Source organism: Oryctolagus cuniculus, chromosome X (genome assembly GCF_964237555.1).
Source record: "Oryctolagus cuniculus chromosome X, mOryCun1.1, whole genome shotgun sequence".
In the NCBI taxonomy this organism is placed as follows: domain Eukaryota; kingdom Metazoa; phylum Chordata; class Mammalia; order Lagomorpha; family Leporidae; genus Oryctolagus; species Oryctolagus cuniculus.
Genome location: NC_091453.1, coordinates 77660335 through 77682324, shown reverse-complemented (window position 1 = coordinate 77682324; position 21990 = coordinate 77660335). Strand labels below are relative to the sequence as shown.

The following is a 21990-nucleotide window of genomic DNA, read 5'->3' as shown; positions in this document are numbered from 1 at the left end:
ATTTATATTTTTTAAGTCTTTACTTGCCAAATCTCTGACCTGATCAAAATAGCCAACTACTCCAATGCGGGCCTGTTCATGAGGATATATGTAGGCACCACGGCTTGTAAGCATATCAAAGGTTACTGCTATTCCATAGGCAGCATTATTCCTTGCCACAGTTTCAGCCTCTTCCTGATAGGAGGCTTTCCACTGTAAAACTGTGGTCTCGACAAACATGCTTTGAGCAGTGCAACCCAGTCAAAATGAGTTTGAAGGTTCACTGCCCATTGTATGAGCACCTGTTCAAAGTAGGGAGAGTCAGGACCTGACTCTTGAAGCCTTTTTTAGCATGGTAAGGTCATTTATGGGCGTTGGAATCCAGGGCCTGAATTCTGCATCCACTCCGACATTAACAGCAAATGTGCAGGTGGGATGGGGTCCAGCTGCTGCCCTAAGAGCTTGGGGTGTCTGAGTACTGCCACAAATGTGGGGATCCTCACTGGGTGCAGATAGGATGACCTCGACTGAGTTATTTTCTAGAGGTCCTCTTAGTCCATCCCACGGGTATGTGGGGGGTGGCCGACTAGGCATTGCTACCTTGTTTGCTACCTTGTTTGCTACATTGTTTTTTTCACTGTGGGAGCTCTCTCTCCCTAAGTTGTCAACCATTGTCTGTGAGACAGGGACCTGGAGTGTCAGGCTCTTATCACTCACACCGAGGGGCCTTCTTGCCGAAATCCAGGGGGGACCTCGCCAAGTCCAACACACTGTCTCTCAGTCACGTTGGCGGGCCAGATGTTGCCAATGATTTCTCAACAATGTTGCAGTGGATTCGTTTCTGAGAGGAGCAGCGTGGTGGGGGCAAGAGGCATGGAGTCACCATACAGACCCTGGGAGTTGGGTGAAAGTGGGCTTGAGGCGAACCACATTTGTCATAACATGATCAATTTTGTGTGTTCTTATTTATGTTTCATTGGATGGATTCTGCATTGAAGGTAGAAAGATACTCCTCCCTTCTTGGTGATAAATTTGTCCATGTTTTCTTTTTTTAAAAAAAAAAGATTTATTTATTTGAAAGTCACAGTTACAAGAGAGAAGAGAGGCAGAGAGAGAGAGAGAGAAAGAGAGAGGTCTTCCATCCGATGGTTAACTTCCTAATTGGCCGCAACAGCCGGGACTGCACCGACCTGAAGCCAGGAGCTTCCTCTGGGTCTCACGTAGGTTCAGGGGCCACAGGACTTGGGCCATCTTCTACCACTTTCCTAGGCCATAGCAGAGAGCTGGATCGGAAGAGGAGCAGCCGGGTCTCAAATTGGCACCCATAAGGGATGCCGGTGCTTCAGGCCAAGGCGTTAACCCACTGCACCACAGCGCCCGCCCCGTCCATGCTTTCTTTTAGTGGTATAATTTTGTTCACTGACATTTAGTTACTGGATCAGGATTTGGAGTTTATCCTGGTGAATTGTGTAAGGCATGGACCTAAGAACCTTTCATACCTGAGTTGTCTTGTTTCAAGGCTATTATTAGCCCCAATGTATTTATTTGGGAGCAATCCTGTCACATACTAAATTCTTATATGTCTGCATATATTCTATGTGTATTTTGATCTACAATATATTTTCTTAAAACGAATTTTACTTGAAAAGCAGAAAGAGACAGAACTTCATCCACTGGTTCACTACTCAAATGCCCAAAATAGCCAGGAGCTCTGAACCCAAACCAGGTCTCCCATATGGGTGGCATAAACCCAAGTACTTGAATCATCACCTACTGCCTTCCAGGGTGAGCATTAGCAGGAATCTGGAATAAAGAGCAGAGGGAGACTGAAATCCAGGTATTCTGATAAGATTCAGGCATCCCAAGCAGAGTCTTAACTATTATGCCAAACACCTGCCTTGTACCATGTATTTTCATACATGGTAATGCTAGTCTCCCCACCAAATGCCTATTCATTACCCTGTCTCTCCTGAACACTCCTACCTGTTTATTATGAACAATGGAAACTAGAAAGGCCTCCAAAAGTCTTGTGCATTTTACTTGAGATAGGGATGCATTGTTCAGTTAACTGATGATGGATTAACTTAATCATCATTTTACAGAAGGATATAGTACATCTTTACTCTGTTTAAGTGTACTTTTCTATCCATTAAGAACTTTAAAATTTTCAGAGGTGGTCATTTGACCTAGCAATTGAGATGCCCACATGCCATATCAGAGTGCTTAGGTTTGAGTCTGAGCTTTTTAGATGCCAGCTCCCTGGGAGGAAGCATATGATGGCTCAAGTAGTTGGGTCCCTGTCACCTAGCTGGGACACCTGGATCAAGTTTCTGGCTTCCAGCTTTGGCCTGACCCAAACCTGGCCCTTGCAGATATTTGAGGGGATGATCAGCACATGAGGACTCTCTTGTTTGTCTGCCTATTTGTGTGTATCTGTCTGTTTCTTTGTATCAAAATAAAATAGGTGTTTTCTTTTAATCTTGACATTTTCTTCACGTAAGTTTTCATTAGGTTGTAGGGTTACTCCAAGGCAAATAATCTTTCATTTTTGGCATTTAAAAATTGCTTCCTTTTTTTAATATTTCTTTATTTGAAAGAGTTACAGAGAGAGGTAGACAGAGAGGTCTTCCATCCACTGGTTCACTCCCCAGATGGCCACAATGGCCGGAGCTGCACTGATCCAAAGCCAGGAGCCAAGAGCTTCTTCAGGGTCTCCCATGTGGGTGCAGGGGCCCCAGGACTTGCGCCATCTTCTGCTATCCTAGGCCATTAGCAGAGAGCTGGATCAGAAGTGGGGCAGCTTGGACTAGAACCGGTGCCCATATGGGATGCTGGCCCTTCAGGCCAGGGTTTTAACCCACTGCGCCACAGTGCCATCCCCAATTGCTTCCTTTTTTAAAAGATGTATTTGAATGGCAGAATTACAGAGAGACAGAGGTGTCTTCTGTCTGTTGGTTCACTCCTCAAATGACCACAATGGCTAGAGATAGGCCTATACAGAGCCAGGAACTTCTTAGGGTTTCCCAAGTGGATGCAGGGACCCAAAGAGTTGGGCCATCTTTTCCTGCTTTCCCAGGCCATAGCAGAGAGATGGAAGAGAAATGGAGCAGCCGGGACTCAACCCTGTGCCTGTATGGGATGCCATCACCACTGGCGGAAGCTTAACATCCTATGCCATAGCACAGGACCCTATTTCCTTTTAAGATTTATTTATTTATTTGAAAGGCAGAGTAATATAGAAGGAGGGCCGGAAATCTTCATTCTATTGGTTCACTCTGAATAGTTGCTATGGCCAAAGTTGGGCCAGGCTGAAGCCAAGAGCTGCATCCAGGACTCCTGCAGGGGTGGCAGGGACCTAAGTACTTGGGCCATCTTCTGCTTTCCCAGATACCTTAAGCAGGGAGCTGGATCAAAGTAGAGTAGCCAGGAGATGAACTGGTATCCATATGGGATGCCAGTGTCTCAAGTGGTAGCTTAACCTACTCTGTCACAATGCTAGTCCCTCAAAATTCTATTTCCTAAGTTATACATGGAACTGTGTTGTAAAAATATTGATAAAGTGGCCAGCGCCACGGCTCAATAGGCTAATCCTCCACCTGTGGCGCCGGTATCCCGGGTTCTAGTCCCGGTTGGGGTGCCGGATTCTGTCCCAGTTGCTCCTCTTCCAGTCCAGCTCTCTGCTGTGGCCCGGGAAGGCAGTGGAGGATGGCTTGGGCCCTGCACCCGCATGGGAGACCAGGAGAAGCACCTGGCTCCTGGCTTCGGATCAACGTGGTACACTGGCTGCAGCACTCTGGCTGTAGTGGCCATTGGGGGGTGAACCAACGGAAAAAGAAAGACCTTTGTCTCTCTCTCACTGTCCACTCTGCCTGTCATAAAAATAAATTTGATAAAGCCTTGATTATCAGGAATTTTTAACTTTCTAGGCAAGAGTGAATGATGAAATCATTGTTGACACTGCTTGTCATCTGCCATTAGAAAAGCACTATTTTGGGGTCCGGCGCTGTGGTGCAGCAGGTTAAAGCCCTGGCCTGAAGCACAGGCATCCCATATGGTTCTAGTCCCAGCTGCTCCTCTTCTGATCCAGCTCTCTGCTGTGGCCTGGGAAAGCAGTAGAAGATGGCCCAAGTCCTGGGGCCCCTGCACCCATGTAGGAGACCTGGAAGAAGCTCCTGGCTTCAGGTCAGCACAGCTCCAGTCATTGCGGCCATCTGGGGAGTGAACCAAGAGATGGAAGACCTCTCTTTCGGTCTCTACCTCTCTGTAACTCTTTCAAATAAGTAAGATAAATCTTATAAAAAGTGATATTTTGAAGCATAGGCATTTGAATGTTGTTTATAGCACTAGGTTGGTAAATTTGGAGAAAAAGTAGGGGTAAGTCAATTTGCCAGAAATATTTATGATTCTCTGTGATGTACAACGTTGGAAACCTTAGATATCATTGTTCCTCATTGGAAGAATGTGGACTGCCTTCCATTACCCCTTTCCAAACATTCCAAAAGGTGATAAATGAGAGAAATGCTGATGCAGAACTTGTAATCCCCTGAGCACAAGCCAAGGCCCTGATGCATACTACCCCACTTGGATGAATAAGAATCTGAGCCTGGGGATCTTATATAATGGACCCTGTTGGCCACAATGAGCTCCTTTGTCTATGATGCAGATAGCAAAGTAGACCACCTGTTTGAATTCCCCATAGCTTAAAACAAACAAACAAACAAACAAACAAAAACCTTTGATTTCATTCCAATTGGAGTGACTGTGTTAATTTGACCTATGTGACACAGAGAGTCCAGTCCTGTCCTTGAGTTTTACTTGCCGGGTGTGCGTACTATGGTGCTGTACATGGCAGCCTCTAGTATCCTTAGAGCTTCAGTGGGTTTGTGTCTCAGTACTTGGTGACAGCCTTCCAAAAGGGGACCAACCAGTGGGTGCGGTTTCTTCTTCAGACGCATGGGGGCAGCAAGGCTCTGTAAGGTTCATAGTCTGGTTCTGAAGGCATCTAACTTGAGCACTGTCCCTGGGTGTGTGCATTACTGGGTGCCGGCTGCTGTCCACCCTCAACCAACTATGAGGAAAAAAAATTTTGTGATTTCTTAAGCTATTTTCCTTCTAAAACACCATTGAACACCATGGAAAAATGCATATGAGTACCTGTAAGCTTAAAAAAAAATATTAACTCATCTGGGAATTTTCTATGGGGGGGTAGGGGGGAGAACAGGGGCCAGAGCATTGCAGCAGTGGGGTAAAGCCATGACCTGAAGCACCAGAATCCCATAGGGCAATGGTGGGAGTACCAGTAGCTGCTCCACTTAGGATTAAGCTGCCAGCTAAGACACCTGGGACATAGCAGGGGATGGCCCAAGTCCTTGGAACTAAGTACACAAGTGATAGACATGAAAGACCTCCTGGTTTTCACCTGAACCGGTCCTGGAGGTTGCCAATATTTCTCTGCATGATCGAGCCAACAGTCATTGAGAGGGGCTGTAAAGGAACCAGGAATATGTGTGTGAAACTCAGAGAGGGAGGGAGAGGGAGGTGCTGTTGATGCGGAGCAGAGCACAGCAGTTAGGGAATAATAAGGGAAGGAGAGAAGGAAGCAAAAGGGGTGGGGAAGAGAAAGGCTAGAGAAGCCTCTTGGGAGTGGAATACCAAAGGCAGTGCACAGGGAGTAGACCCAGAGCAGGATGCAGAGTCGAGGGGCCTCGGCGGTCTGTGGTTCTAGTGTTTCCACCGTGTGGTGTCCAGGTGAGGGCTCCTGGGGCCGGTGTGGCACATACCCGGGCTGGGGCTGCAGTCCCATGGCCGCGCGGCCCCTTGGCCCCAGCAGAGGCAGTCGACTGGTGTGTAAAGGGCTCTTGCCATCCGGAGGACGTATCTGGAGCAGAACAGTCTAAGGTGAGAGGTAGGGCACGAGGAGCACAAGGCGGGCTGGTTGGCTGGCGTTGGCAGAGGAGTGTCCACATGCGCTCTGGAACGCATGCATCCTCACCAGCAGGTGGCGCACTAGTGTGTGTGTGCAAACTTGAGCTAAGTCACTGAAAGTGGGGTTGTGCCGGGGACTGTGAGGGGAGGAGGGGCTACTCTACACTGGGAGGTCTGCCACATGCCCTCTGCAGGGGAGCAACCGGTTCCTGCCCTTTGCGCTGCGTGCCTGCTTCCGGTGCGCCAGGGCACACTGGGCCGCGCAGGGCATGCTGCGCAAGCTGGTGTGGCAGGGGTCGGTGAGGATGTCCGAGTGCGACTGTTGGTGGCCCGGGATTGGGTCGGAGCCCGTGGGGCCCTTGGGGATCCAGGGCTGAAGCCCAGTGCAGTGCAGACGGGGCCTCCCGGCTAAGTGCACATCCCCTACCCCCGCTGAGGGTGCCCTGGGGAGCTTCCGTTGCACACTGGTCAGCCCAGGATTGGCGTGCTGAGGCCAGGCGGCACAGGCACGGCGCTGCACCCAGGGCTGTGCAGTAGCTCCTCCTGCTCCCTTCAGAGCCAGGCAGAGTTGTTCTGCTTGGCAGCTGCCAAGCTGGGCCCCCGCGGGACAGCACCGGGTGTTTTTAGCTGCAGGGAGGACCCTCGAGGCAGGGCAGGTGGCAATTGCAGTGCGGTACCTCCATCAGGAGGAAGCTGGCTGTGGATCCGGCCTGCCCCACCCTCCACCCTGCAACTGCGCTTGCGCGGGACTTGCTTGTAGAACTGACGGCGCAGGAGGGTCCCAGAGCCCGACTTGGGAGGGCTCAAGCTCTTGGAAGCCCGGGTCAATTCGGGCCCCCAGCGTCTTGTGGGCTGTGGAGGCTCTGGACACAGACAGGGCCTCAGGACTATAGGGCCGAGCTCCAGGGTGTGTGGCGGCGTTGGCCCTGCCCGGCAGAGCTCGGGAGCCTGGTGGCTGCCATGTCTGGGCAGGGCTAGTGGACCTCTGCTCAGCGGAGACTGCCCCATGTCCAGGGCAGCGGTCAGGGCGCTGTTTGCTTCATGTCGCGTGCCCCGCGAGGTGCGGGGCGACTTGGCCCAAATGGGCCTGGGACCTCGGAAGGCGCTCTGGGGCTTGGGCGAGGACTCTCAGAGGCCACTGGCTGCAGACACCTTGGAACACTGTGCCCTGGGCAGCGGGGATGTGAGGACGTCCTGGGGTGAGGCCGCAAGAGAGGCCCAGGGTGACCTCCAGGAACACGAAGAATGGGCTGCGTCAAACTGGAGCTGAGGCCGTGCATTGGAGCCCAAGGGAGGCACTGCAGGCAAAGCCAGGGCCAGTCCCAAGCGCTCCCCTGTCCGCCCCACCCCCAAGAGAGGCACACTGAGCCCTGGCCTTTGCTGTCTTCCCTTTCTCAGACACCTGAGAAGGAGTGGCTCCTGCCCGATTGGCAGGCTGGGACCCCAAGGTCCTTCTGGCCCTGCTCTGCCCTGTGTGATGTGAGGCAAAGCAAAGGGCAGGGACGGAGACAAACCAAGGCTGGAGCAGACTGCTGTCCCGGTGGCAGCTGAGGACGGTAGTCCAGGAGGCCAGGATCTACCACCAGGAAGCGAAGGCCTTCTGCGTGGTGGAGAGGGAGGTGTAGCCGACAGCCATGCAGGCAGCCCAGGGCCCTGGGCACGGTCAGCTTGGCCAGCGCACGTAGCTGCCTCTGTTCCCTGTGGGCCCAGAAGCACAAGGCCAGGCAGTCCTGGCATGCTGCTGGCGAGAGGGCCGGGTAGGGCCTTGAGCTGGAGGGCACTTGCGGCCCTTGAGGGAAGCCCCGCAGTCATGTGGGCCGAGGGGGAGGGGCTGCAGGGCCATGGTGGTGCTGCGTCTCATCCACCTACCGGGACCCTTGACAAGAAAGCCTTCCCTGCGGAAACTTGGCCGCGGGGCACTGGGGGTGGCTTCCGGCCCCCAATGGGGGCGTCCAGGCGAGGCAAAGGAACGAAAGCTGTGCAGGGGACGGAGGGCCTGTCTTGTGTCTTAAGCGTGGGATTCGATGGCGGCCGGTAGGCAAGCCTCGTTCCGACGGGGGTGTCCCCAGGGTGCATGGGGTTGGGCAGTGACAGACACCTTGGACCACTGTGCCCAGGGCAAAGGGGACGTGAGGACATCCTGGGGCGAGGCCGCGAGAGAGGCCCAGGGTGGCCTCCGGAAACACGAGGAATGGACATAAAACATGAGCTGAGATGGAGGCAGCCGGCCCTCTTGGCCCCCTACCACCCACCCATTCTACCCGCAAGAGAAGCACACACTGAGCCTTGGCCTTTATTTTCTTCACTTTCTGGTCCCCGTGTAGAAGTTGGTTCTTGCCCTTCCCTTCACTGTTCTTTGGGGTGGAGATATGAGATACTCAATAGATGATTTCTTTGAATGGACTCCTCAACTTTATATATGGCAAGTAGAGCCAGAACTGGTGGTTTTCTCAGTTTTAGGATTTTTATATTGATTATTTAGCAGTTGGGGCCGGCGCCGTGACTCACTTGGTTAATCCTCCGTCTGCGGCGCCAGCATCCCATATGGGCGCCTGGGTTCTAGTCCCAGCTGCTCCTCTTCCAGTCCAGTTCTCTGCTGTGGCCCGGGAAGGCAGTGGAGGATGGCCCAGGTACTTGGGCCCCTGTACCTGCATGGGAGACCAGTACAACTCTGAGTTCCTTTGTTCTTTTTTATCTAGTTCCTTGAGATGTTGTAGTATGTTATTTAAAACATTTCTCTAATTTTTCATGTTGGTGGTGTTATAGATCCCTTAGCACAGCTTTTGCTGTATTCTTTAAGTTTTGGAATGCTGTATTTCTGTCTCATTCATATCAAGAATATATTTATTCTTTGATTCATTGGTAGCTCAAATGTTAGTTAATATGCATATATTCATAGAATCCAAAATGTTTGTTATTGATCTTGTTTTATGACTTATCATGTGTCCTGGAACATGTCCTGTGGAGTATCTTCAGTCCAGTCGTAAGATGCTGTTTTTCTTGTTAAACGTGAATTTTGAATTCAGTTTATTAATATTTGCTTTAATCATTTATTTGGGTGCTCCAATATTGATTGCATATATATTTACAGTGGTGATTTGCCCTTCTGGAATGATGCATTTAGGGCTGTGTTTTAACCTCTTCCCTCTTATAACATTTTATTCAAGTGTCTTGCTTAGCCATCACATGCAGCATGTTATCATTGTGAAGCATCTTCTTTAATGCTAGGCAATCAAGATTATAGTGTAACGACCCCTCATTTTTCTTATTTTATATCCATTTAAACATAGAAATATCTTATTTCCCAAGTTAAATAGAGTTTAACTGTTTTACCATTTCTGGTTTTAATAGTTCATTAATTTAACTATTTTTTCTATAGAAATTAAACCCCAGTGCAATCTAGATTTTCAGTTTTATCTTTTTGTAGAATATTGTATGAGTTCTGACGTATCCATCCTGACATTATCAAAATGGGTTCTTTGCCATAACAATCCTATTCTCTACCTATTTATTCATCTCTTCATTCCTTCTTCCTCCAGAATCCCTCATTTTATATGAACAGATTTAAGGTTGGAGGCTTCTCCACGTGTGTAGTGGCTTGATAGCTCATTTCTTATTACTAAATCATACTGTGTCACAGTTTATTTACTCATATAATGAAGGACAACTTAGCTGCCAACAACTTTTGTTAATTATGAATGTATCTGAACAGCTGTGTACAAGGTTTTGTATGGGTATGTTTTCAACTCATTTGGGCAAACATCACAGAGCATGACTGCTCAGTCTTTCAGTTTTGGTAAGAGGATATTTACTTCTATATGAAAGAGCCCAAGTGGCTTTAATGTTGGATGTATATTCCTATTGCTCCAGATTTTCACCAGCATTTTTTTTATTTGACAGAGAGAGAGAGAGAGAGAGAGAGAGAGAGAAAGGTCTTCCTTCTGTTGGTTCACTCCCCGAATGGCCGCCATGGCCAGCGCTGTGCCGATTCAAAGCCAGGAGCCAGGTGCTTCCTCCTGGTCTCCCATGCGGGTGCAGGGCCCAAGCACCTGGGCCATCCTCCACTGCCCTCCTGGGTCACAGCAGAAGCTGGACTGGAAGAAGAGCAGCTGGGACTAGAACCAGTGCCCATATGGGATGCTGGCACCACAGGCGGAGGATTAACCAAGTGAGCCACGGTGCCCGGCCCAGCATTTGATCTTGATGCCTCATTTTTAGAGTTCATTTTCTAATTCACTGAATTTAAATGAATGGTAAGAAATGAAATGATGTGAAATACTAGAAACCATTAGCTTCTAAGATTTCAACAGGAAAATTTAAAAATGCATTTATGTATGACTTCCAGAAGTAAAATATTTTTGCCTTGTGTATTGAAAATCAATCATTTCAAAACCTCAAACTTTCTATATCCACCTAATAATGTCTGATATAAAGCTTCCCATCTTTCTGCTAGTGTACCTGGGAATGCAGAAGATGGTCTAAGTACTTTGGTCCTACCACCCATATGGGAGAATGCAATTCCCAATTTCTGGCTTTCAGCCCTTACTGTTGGAGCCATTTGGTGGGTGAACCAGTGGATAGAAAACTTGTCTCTTTCTCTGTGCCTTTCAAATAAATTTTTAAATACCTAACCTACCAACCATCATAACTTAAATCATTCTACCTTAAATGTAGTTTACAATAAGGCAAAATCATCTAAGACAAAGCAGTTTTATTATAAAGTGTTGAACATCCTGTGTACATACATAGATAGGAATTTGTAGACATGATGGAAAGTAGAGACAATATCCGAAAAATGCTGACAATACGCTGTAGAGTATTGCTTGTTTACCCTCATGGTCATGTGGATGACTGGGAGCTGCAGTTCATTGTCATCTAGCATCTGAGAGTGTCAAACGGCATATAGAAATATTAGCTCTGGAAAAAAACAGTATCAAAGTAATTCACCCCTACAATTTTCTGCATGGAAACTGCAGGCCCTGTTGCTCCCTGTGGCTCTCAGCTGCTCTGTTCCCTGATGTTCTTTGCAGAGGAGATCATAGAGAGGATCTGTTGTTCCAGAACAACGAAGGACAAAGCTTGTTTCCAGGATATTGACTGAAGGTCAACTTCAGTGAAGAAATGACAGCAACTGCAAATAGTAGAGACACTTTAAGGCAGCAGAGAAAAAGGAACAAAGCCTGCCAAAGCACCTACCCAGGCTCCCTGGATAGGGGCAAGACATCTTGCCAGGGAAAAAGCAGAAAGTGTCATAACAACTGCCAGTGCCACAGACAAGGATTTGAAATGCAGTCTAGAAAGCAAGCACTCCAGAAAAGGAACACACATTATCTCCTTCCACCTCCAAAGCACCAGAACCGAGCTGCTGCCTTGCAACTGTTAAACTCCACTCTGGCTTACATGACAGCAAGCAGTCTTGTCACTACCAGAAGCTGCCAGAGGCCACAGTGAAGGCACTTTCTAGACCAAGGTCCCTGTCACATACCCCTCTTCCGGGAATAGGACTTTTGGTACTATACACACATCCACCACCAGGACCTGGGGAAAGTCCCATCCATAACACACAGTCCCTGAGCCAGAGCTATTGGTGGCACAAGCTCCAGCATCACTGTCTTACATGGCAGGACAAGGGGACAGCCCCTCTGTGTCCCACAGCATCAGGCATGTGGCTGCAGGTATCACAAACCCTAGTGTGATTGACAACAAATTCCCTGGAGACTAAAGACACACAACTTTGAAGTGAACGCGAGCTTCTAAAGTCATATTACAACCTCCACAAACTGCTGCAGACTAGGCAACTGTGGGTCTTACAGACAATCATAGAAGAAATCTCTTGGAGGTTTACTTATAGACTCATCTAGAACTAAAGGCAAAACAGCAACCCAAGTTATACCCTGCATTCCATGTAAACAAAAAGCCCTTGGGTATTTAGACTATTTCATAAGGAAATATTACATCAGATTTGCAGGGACACATGAAAATGTTAAGCCCGCAGTCCGTGGTCCCCCGAAAATCACACCACCAGAGACCAAAGTTGAAGCCAATTAGCAGGGTCGTTTTTATTACGAGTTTGAACCCGGGCCTCTCTGTGCCTCCAGGAGAGGAAGCCCCCGAGAAGCCCTGAGCCCAGTTCTTACAGAGCTTTTATTATCATGTACAAGCAGGCTTTAGGGGAATGCTATAGATCAAGTTGACACTTCTGATAAGTCCTGAGACACCTGTCGCCGACTCCAGGGTAGGGGCTGGTTATCTCAAGCTTTAAACCTCCCTTTTACAATCCTGGACCTGGGTCAGGGTAGGGTCACATCTGGCCAGGTGGAGGGAAGGGGGAGTGTACGATACGATAATCAACTTAATGTAGTTACTGGATTACTTAGCTCAAAGACACTTAGCATTGCTTATTATTACTACTAGTTGCCTAATAAGCTAATGTGATTACACTTTAGGTTACATTAAAATAATATTTTCTAGCACTATTATAATGGATAATAAGGGCATAGTAAAAGCTGGTTGTGCAGGTGTCTTCTCAAAACACATAGGGACACATGAAACATGAATAAGCAGGGAAGCATGACACCTCCAAAAGAACACAATGGTTTTCCAGAAATAGAACATGATGTGAAGGATATTTATTAAATATCTGAAAAAGACTTCAAAATAATGATTCTAAGGAAACTCAATGACATCCAGGAGCGTACAGATAGAAATTAATCAATGAAAAAAATTACAGTCACGTGCTTCAACAGAACAGACCAATAAAAGAAGACCTTTGGATCTGGAGGACAAGACATTTGAAATAACTATAACATATGGGATACCATTAAGTAAACAAATATTGCTAATATAGGGATATTGCTAATATAGGGATACCTGAAGGAGAAGACAAGGAAAAAAGCATTGAGAACCTACTGAATTGAAAAAAAAAGTTGAAAACTTCTCAAGCTTGAAAGAGATATGGATATCCAGATACAGGAAGCTTAAAGGACCCCAAACAGACTCAACCCCTAAAGACAGTGTTCAAGGCATAGGGTAGTCAAATTGTCAAAAGTTAAGGACAGGGGCTGCTGCTGTGGCGCAGTGGGTTAATCCTCCGCCTGCGGCACCAGCATCCCATATGGATGCCAGTTCCAGTCCTGGCTGCTCCTCCAATTCAGCTCTCTGCTATGCCCTGAGAAAGCAGTGGAAGATGGCCCAAGTCCTTGGGCCCCTGCACCTGTTTGGGAGACCAGAGAAAGCTCCTGGCTTCGGATCGGTGCAGCTCAGGCCATTGCAGCCATTTGGGGAGTGAACCAGCGGATGGAAGACCTTTCTGTCTCTCCTTTTCACTGTCTATGGCTCTGACTCTCAAAAAAAATTTTTTTTAAGATTTTAAGGACAAAGAGAATCCTAGAGAGTGTGAGAAAAAGGTCTAGTTACATATAAAGGAAAACCCATCAGACTAACAGAAGCCTTCTCAGCAGAAACCCTACAAGTCACAAGAAGATCTTGAAAGAAAAAAAGACTTCCAAAAAAGAATTTTATGACCAGCTAATCTATCCTTTAGAAGTAATGGAGAGGCCGGCGCCACGGCTCACTAGGCTAATCCTCCACCTGCGGCGCTGGCACTCAGGGTTCTAATCCCAGTTGGGGCGCCAGTTCTGTCCCGGTTGCCCTTCTTCCAGGCCAGCTTTCTGCTGTGGCCCGGGAAGGCAGTGGAGGATGGCCCAAGTGCTTCGGCCCTGCACCCACATGGGAGACCAGGAGGAAGCACCTGGCTTCCGATTGGCGCAGTGCACCAGCTGTAGCGGCCATTTGGGGGGGGGTGAACCAACAGAAGGAAGACCTTTCTCTCTCTCACTAACTCTGCTTGTCCAAAAAACAAAAAACAAACAAACAAAAAAAACCCAAAAAACCATAAGGCGATGGTGTCACAAATCCATCTATTCCTATTCCTAAGGATGGTTTCCCAGAAATGGATATTCCCCACACACAGCCTGAGGGGAACACAGCACTTTGCCAAGCACCCAACACAGTAAGCCCCAGTGCTACTGCTCACGTGGTTTTGAGCCTTCCTTGGTGTTTTTTCATCTGCAAAGGGAGGACGTCAGGGCCAGAGGCTAAGGCAGTTGACATTTCTGGGGCAAAAGTGCATCAAGTGTAATCTTTTTCAGTGTGGCTTCCAGGAGACATGAGGATAGGTGAATTTGGGGCACCCACCAAGCATTTCCACTATTACTTTGTCAGCATTGGACCAGCCTTGCTCATGGATTAGTCCTGGGTGTCCAAGCCTGCCTGACTCAGGAGGCTGTCGTGTTTGCTAACCAGGAGCCAAATACTGCAGGGCACATGACCACTTGATCCTTTCCCTTGGATCAAAAACAGGTCTGCAGGCAGGACCCTGCCTCAAGGGACTCAGGGTTATAAGAAACTCAGACTGATGCCCGAATGGCAAACCCCGTATCAAGCCAAGTCAAGCCAAGCCTAGGAAAGGCAGAAGGCAGAAGGCCAGCCTGTTGTAGGAGATGGAGAACTTCCAGATTACTGGAGACTAGAGCAAGACAGGGCAGCATCAGCTAGGTGCATTTCGCTTTCCTCTAGAGCACTGAGAGAAAGGCTGAGTCACAAGTCCAAGGGACAGCATTCCCCTCATGTTCTCACTTAAAAAGAGGGCAGTACCCCGGATGGAGATGTCTGGATGGATACGATTCTCCAGAGCAAGGACCCAGGTCTGTTTCGTGAATGCACTCACACTTGGAAACAATTTGGCAAAGCTCTGTTCCCTAGTTTCTGAGTGTAAGACTTGGTTCTTCCTTTGGGGAAACCTCTTCAATTTATACAAAGGAGTGGGCAAATATAAGTTCATGTCTCTCTATGTGCTATATGTGTGTAGGATATGTCCAGTGTTGTCTGCATTATACATGTGCAGCTGTCCAAGTGTTGCTCAGGACAAGGGAGCACCCTGAAATCGCCGCACTCACTGCCATGACCTGATGACAGATTAGAAAATGTAGGTTCAGAATGGGTCCGCTGACTCAACAAAGTCAATGGAATGTGAAGCGCTGTGCTCACAAAGAACACCTGGGAACATGTCAGTAATGAACCTCCCTACTGTGTGAAGTGAGGAGGAGCTGGCTACTGTGTGAACCCACACTCCAGTAGTGGAGAAAGAAAAGGGGTCCAGGCTGGGCCTTCAGAATTCCTACCTGACCCCTGCCAAGCTCTGACCAGGGAGCCACATCCCAGGCAGGAAGGAGTTGGGAAACACCATGACTCACCTCCACACTTGGTCTTTGGGAGTGTTGTGGTTTCCAAGGAAGGGTTGTGTCCTAGGAGAATGCACCTTGCTCCTGGCCTTGGCAGACATGCCTGATGGGTGATGCCATCTGGGAGAAATATGGGGGCAGGAGGAATACACAGAAACAGGACTGTGAGATGAAGGGGAACCAGAGCCACATGGCTGAGCTTCTGTAGGGCTTCTTGACCCTTTCTTGATTCCCAGCTCCATGGACAAGGAATGGGGACCCAGAGAACTTGTGGGAAATGGGAGCCATTTCATCCCCTTGTGCCCTTTGGCTCCTGGGACTCCTTAGAAAGGTGGCAAATGAAGGCAGTCTACAAAGGCGGCTGCCAAGCTCCTGCTATCCCCTCTCCATGCCCCCACACCGCTGGAATCCTGGACAGGGGTTCCTTTGTCCTCCTAGATGCCAATCGCACTCCTCCTCAGAGGAGGGGCAGGGGGCATTTGTAACAAAGATCCTCTCCATGGGAGTGGTGCAGCACAAATGCCTACTCGTCCTCAACTCCCCCTCCATCTTCCCAATCTTCTTCCTAGACCTTTTACTACTAAATGAAATAGAAACTAGTGTGGATCCTGGTAGAAACTTGCAAACTGGTGACTCCCAGCTGTCATGTGTGACCCTCCATTTGACAGGCCACCTTCCCTCCACGGTAGTACTGGGCATCCTTCATAGAATCAAAAGAAAGGGATCCATAACAAGTCACCCTAAGAATGTGAACACATCCACTGGCGCCGCGGCTCACTAGGCTAATCCTCCGCCTTGCGGCGCTGGCACACCGGGTTCTAGTCCCAGTCAGGGCGCCGGATTCTGTCCTGATTGCCCCTCTTCCAGGCCAGCTCTCTGCTGTGGCCCAGGAGTGCAGTGGAGGATGGCCCAAGTGCTTGGGCCCTGCATCCCATGGGAGACCAGGAGAAGCACCTGGCTCCTGGCTCCTGCCTTCGGATAGGCGCGGCCATTGGAGGGTGAACCAACAGCAAAAGGAAGACCTTTCTCTCTCTCACTGTCCACTCTGCCTGAAAAAAAAAAAAAAAGAAAAAAAAAAAGAGAATGTGAACACATCCAATGGGAGCTGCATCTTTGTTCCTGGAGGTCGGGGAGAGTAATAGAAATACCTAGAGTCTAAGCCCAGAGCCAAATACCAACCCACCAACCTCCCACCTGGGAATCCTCCAGTGTGGGCAGTGTGGGCCTCAGGCAGTCAGACACAAAGAGCAAGGCCCAGTACATACACCCAGCTCACAGGAACAGGGAGGGGGTTCTGAGTAAAGAAGCTGCCATCCCTTCACGATGGGGCCTGAGCCTCCACTTTGATCACAGGGATGCTCCCTGGTCTTCAGACAGCGAGGCCAGTGAGGAGTGGAGCCAGCACCACACTAAAGACACCTATGCTCCTAACATCTGCTCCTGGGCCAATGCTATGAGAACTCCCAGGAGAAGGTGAGCAGGGAAAAATACACAGATATAATTGCACCTTAATTAAGAGGAATCTGTCCATAGTGGTTTCTCCAAGATGGATATGGGAGAAACTGAAAGGGAAGGGCATAACATACATGTACATATACATGCACATAAACCATAAAAATGCTACTAATGGGGCCAGCGCTGTGGCATAGCATGTAAAGCCACTGGCCTAGAGTGTCAGCATCCCATATGGGCACCAGTTTGAGTACCAGCTGCTCTACTTCCAATCCAGTTCTCTCCTATGGGCTGGGAAAGCAGTGGAAGATGGCCCAAATGCTTGGGCCCCTGCGCCTGCGTGGGACATCCAGAAGTTCCTGGCTCCTGATCAGCCTAGCTCTGATGTTGAAGCCATTTGGGGAATGAGCCAGTGGATGGAAGACCTCTCTCTCTCTCTGCCTCTAATTCTGCCTTTCAAATAAATAAGTAAATCTTTAAAAAAAAAAAAAAGAATGCAACAAATGTGTGTATATGTGTGTGTGTGTGTGTGTGAATGCGTGAAGGTGTAGGGCTCAGTGGAGTGCACAGCCACATTTTCATGGAGAGCATCTCAGAAGTAGTAGCAAAACTATAGGCCATTGCCAAGGTCAACTGCATGGGGATCCACAAGGTGATCCTCCTGACCCCTGGTGGCAACCTGGGGCATCAAGGAACACTCAGTAGGATGGGACTACCTTAGATCCCTGGAGTTGACCCTGGGCATCATCCGCCCTATTCTCACCTGACTGAGCTCCTGTCAATTCCTCTTCTCCACACAGTGTCAAAATCCCACAGGGCCTGCCCCTGGACCCTTCATCTGGATAAGGTACCTGTCTGCTGGGCTCTCTCTGGGTTGGGCAAGAGAGAGGAAATCCCGATACTAATCCAACCTGAAGCTATGAGTCTATGTCCCCAATGAAAGCAACCATTCTACCGAAGGCATGACCCGACTGGTTCTATATAAACTCCAGAAATGGGCCCAGAATAGAACCAGGTGGTCAACATGAGACTGGGGCCCAGACCCATAGGGAGATGACATATCAAGACACCCAGCTCTAACCATTCCTTTGCTGCTCTGCCACTTCACAGTCCCTATACAGAGCTGGACAGGAAGAAAAAGGCCTCTTCACCATGCCACACACAGATACCTGCTTCTAAGGCCTGCTGATTTGGGAGCCAGTTTAAATGTTTTTTCATCCGCAAAGGGCAGAGGGAGAGGCAGATGAGCCAGGCTAGTTGCCTTTTCTACAGCAACAATGCCACCAAGCGGAAGTGCTTTCAACATTGTCTCCATCCCGCTGTGAGTCTGGGGTGCTGAGGGAGTCTGACAGGTAGCTCAGCCACCCAAGCAAGTAGCCCAACAGAGGATGAGAAAACCACGCAGCAACTGACATTAACTAAAGAACCCTGGGCATCCAAGTCTGCTAGGGTAAGGTCTCAGTGGAGCCTCATGCTCGGTGGCTGCCACGTTTGCCATGTTTTGAAACCAGGAAACAAAGTGCAGGGCATCTGGCCTTTTGGTACATGGCAATGAAGAAGTTCCTGATAATTTCTGGGTAAGTGAAGATCAATTAGAATTATACAGCCATTTCAATTCATTTCATGGACTTTACTCCCTCACTCAGAGGGGGAGTCTGCATCTCAGGACGTGTGGTACCTTCCTGTCATTGCATTTTCTGGCCCCTCCCACCCTAGCAGGTATCCTTATATCCTCAGTGACCTATAGTGGGCATGTGTCTCACTGCTTCTGTGTACATGCACAGAATGCACTTGGGCGTTGGAGGGACAGGGTAGGCAGGCTGAAAATATCAGTACTGGGCTGGACACGAAGGAAGTGGCCCGATTCTACCTGTGCCAACTTGAGGTTTTGTATGGCTAGGTCCTCATGGTCTCTACATGGGATTTTGTGATCTAGGACAACATGAAGCTTTCAGAACTTGGCCAACAAAAGTTTGTTCTCACGGCCATACAAGGGGAACAAAAAACAGGCAAAATGGCCAAGTTCCTATCTGGAACTGAGCCAACACAGAAGCTTCTACAACTCCTGCCCAGACACAACTGCCCCCAGGCTCCCGAGCTCTGGATTGCTAGACCACAACCACCAGGTACCCTGCCCGTGTCCAAGGCCTCCACGGCCCACACAATCTGGGGCCAAGCTGGCCCGGACCTCCAAGGACTCTGAGCCCACCCTCACTCTCCTGTCAAGACAGTCCTGCACAGGTGCGCAGCCGCCAAGGCTGGCGGGATCCACAAACCACTTTCTCTTAAAGGCAGTACTGCATGTCAAATGCCACCTGCCTGCCCCCGCGGGTCCTCCCTCCACCTTTCATGCAGCAAAAAATGCCCAGCGCTGTCCAGGCTCTGAAGGGAGCAGGAGGAACTATTGCACAGCCCTGGGTGCAGCACCATCCCCATGCCCACACAGCCTGGCCTCAGCACCCTAGATAGCCACTCAGGCTCCAGAGCCAGGGCTTCATGTCTCAAACAGGCACCCTGGCAGCCTGCCTCATTGCTGCCTATTTCTCAGACACCCATGGCTCAGAGCAACTGTATCCCAAGCTTCCCCCAGGCCTCCAGCAGGCTCTTCTGGCTCCCAGGCCACAGTACTACCCACACCCTGAGTTCCCTGCCAAGCCAGTCGTCCCTAGGACAGCAGATGGGAGGAGCTGGCAGGACTCATAAGCAAGTTCCTCTTTCTGGCACTATTTCACCAGAAGCACCACCCTGCCCTGCCCCTATGTATATGCACTCTGCCTTTAGCATAGGAAAAAATCATTGAATGGTTATACCACGGACAGTGCAGCTTCAGGGGCCCTGGGCCCATGTGGCCCAACTGGCCTCTTTGTTCCTAAGAGAAAGGACAAGCCATGCTTGTCGCTTGACTTGCTGACTGCTGAAACCCAGGGCAACCTGTTGCTTTGTCCTGGCTTTGACTTTGACTCTTGCTGGCAGCACTGCAAGATGAATGCCAACAAGCCTTCCTGGCCCCTCATTTTTCCAAAGATTCTTCTGTCTGAAACATGCAATCTGGTGGCCCAAGTGCTCACATTTGACTGCCCAACTTCAAGGCCTCTCCCCTGTAGAGTGGTGTTAGGCATCCTCCATGATATCTGTAGATGTGCCTATCCAGGTAGACCACCTAAGAATCCATAAGCAGCTGACCATGGCAGAATCCTTAACACATAAGGTGCGGGAGACAGCAGGTGATGCCTTGGATCTGTGCACAGGACCACAGTCACGTTCACCCACGAACCACTTGGGAACGTTCTGATTTGGGCAACCTCCTGGGCTTCTGAAAATGCAGCCTGACCACAGAACATCAGGCAGTCAGACACAAAGGGTGGAGGCACAGGGTCAAAGAGTGAGGAGACCACAAGGTCTCGGCACTGGGTTCCCCTCACAGACCATGCTCTCGGATCAGACAACAGGAATCATCTACTTACACTACTCAGAAGTCAAGATAGGGGCCACAAGCCACCTCAAGCCAGCACCCTTTTCTAGGTCTGTCAAAGCAGAGACTGAGAGGCATGGCGCGATTGAATTTAGCATGATGGAGTGAAAGAGCAGCTTTATACTTCCATCTGGACACCCTCTATACCAGAAATAGTGTGTTCACAGATCTGAAATGGTCTCCTGGAGGGCCTCAGGGCACTGATCTGGCCCCAGGAGTGATGTGATCACAGCAGGCAAAGGCACAAGTAGGCAGGGACCCACACTCACAAAGAGAAAGGCAAAGGCCTGAAAACTCTGCAATTGCCCCGGCTCTCCAACAGACAGTCTTGCCCATGTGGGACCTGCTTCACTTTTCTCTCGGGGCAGATGGCCTCACAGGGAACCTAGCCTAATCCCTTCTCACTTTCTCCTGCACCCTGGCATCTGAACTCCCATTCCACAGACTTGTGCCCATCCCCTTAGTGAACTCACACTGCTGTGATAATCAATCCCCTGTCTCCTTCTTGGACTCCCACCTTGATCGGGAGCCCCTTCTACCAGGTGAACAGCACTGCCCCTTGTCAGGATTCCCACCTACCTCAGCACTGTCTCCTTCCTGAGGGCTGCTGACACCGCAGGACCTCTGCTGCTGTCACGGCATGAAGAGACTCTTCCTGAAAAGCAGGAGAGACAACACTCATCACTCACCCACACCCAGCACCCACAGTACCTGGGACTGGCTGTGCTTCCCTGTCTCTCTGACTGCAATATAACAGCAGATGTTCCTTAAACCATGAGGACCTGGGAAAGGGTGAGCAGTCCTCCCAGCCACCCAAGGGAAGGCCTCACTCTCCACCATCAAGTCTTTGGGTCACTAGGAATTCTGAAGAATGTGCAGCCTGGAACATCAACATACTCAGTTTTGGGAACTGTACGAGGCTAAGTGGGGGCTGGCAAAAGAGGTTTCTCTCTTGTTGAGATTCCCTGTAAAGGCAGAGGACAGGGCCAGTGCTGTGGTGTAGTTGGCTAAGCCTCTGCCTGTGGGCACCAGCATCCCATATGGGCGCTAGTTTGAGTCCCAGCAGCTCCTCTTCTGATCCAGCTCTCTGCTGATGGCCTGGGAAAGCAGTGGAAGATGGCCCAAGTCCTTGGGCCACTGTACACACGTGGGAGACCTGGAAGAAGCTCCTGGCTCGAGCTCCGGCCACTGTGGCCATTTGGGAAATGAACCAGTGGATGGAAGATATTTCTCTTTCTCTCCCTCTGTCTGTAACTCTAGCTTTCAAATAAATAAATATAAGAAAAACCCCCACTAGATCAATATATTAAAAAAAAAAAAGACGACTTCCCCTGCCACATCTTTTCAGTGGAACTCGTGAGTATGCCTCCCCGTGCCATCTGTCCCTGCAGAGTGTCCCTCCTCGTCCGTGTTCTCAGTGAGGCCACAGGAACACGTATCGGAAAAATCACTGCAGTATTCGTGAATGGAACCCCAGACCCCTACTGAGTTAGCAGCTCCTCTGCTTGCACACTGATCTTGGGAAGGCAGGATCTCCACTCCGGCTGCACACAGACCTGTCCCTGTCCTCTATAGGGATAAGAGCAGTCCTGGGAGGATGAGGCCATGTCTCAGTCCCCAGCTGCTTACCTCTGACATAGATTCTAATACAATGTAGCCATAACACACTACCATGGTTCTGTTTGCTTTCTTTAGCACTGTTACTTGAATGATGAAAACCAGGAAAATTACACCTGGTTGTCACTGGATGGAAGGTCCATAGGATGTGCAGAAGGTAGGACAAGATGGGAGATATCAGTGTGTAATGTTAAGAGCTACCATTTTCAAAGGAAGGAATCTCTATGCACTGTACTATCTCCAAGATGGCTACAGGAGAAAGACAAAGGAAAATACACATATGTATATATAACTGTGTACATA

General features: G+C 49.4%; 1 protein-coding gene across 29 annotated transcripts in view; it reads right to left on the bottom strand.

Annotated features, from left to right (window-relative positions):
• LOC103351904 (uncharacterized) overlaps positions 1–21990 on the bottom strand; it is a 262291-nt gene that overhangs the window by 4035 nt on the left and 236266 nt on the right. For 19 of the 29 annotated variants that reach the window (XM_070066604.1, XM_070066590.1, XM_070066581.1 and 16 more), the window contains 2 exons: positions 20650–20725; positions 15159–15266 (listed from right to left, as the gene is read on the bottom strand). In XM_070066604.1, the coding sequence (XP_069922705.1) occupies positions 20704–20725 (22 nt within the window). In that variant the 3' untranslated portion in view covers positions 15159–15266; positions 20650–20703. Of the gene's footprint in view, positions 1–8179; positions 8553–10600; positions 11036–15158; positions 15267–16100; positions 16196–20649; positions 20726–21990 lie in introns of those variants that run through there. The other 10 variants (XM_070066593.1, XM_070066613.1, XM_070066585.1 and 7 more) reach the window with 9 other exon arrangements.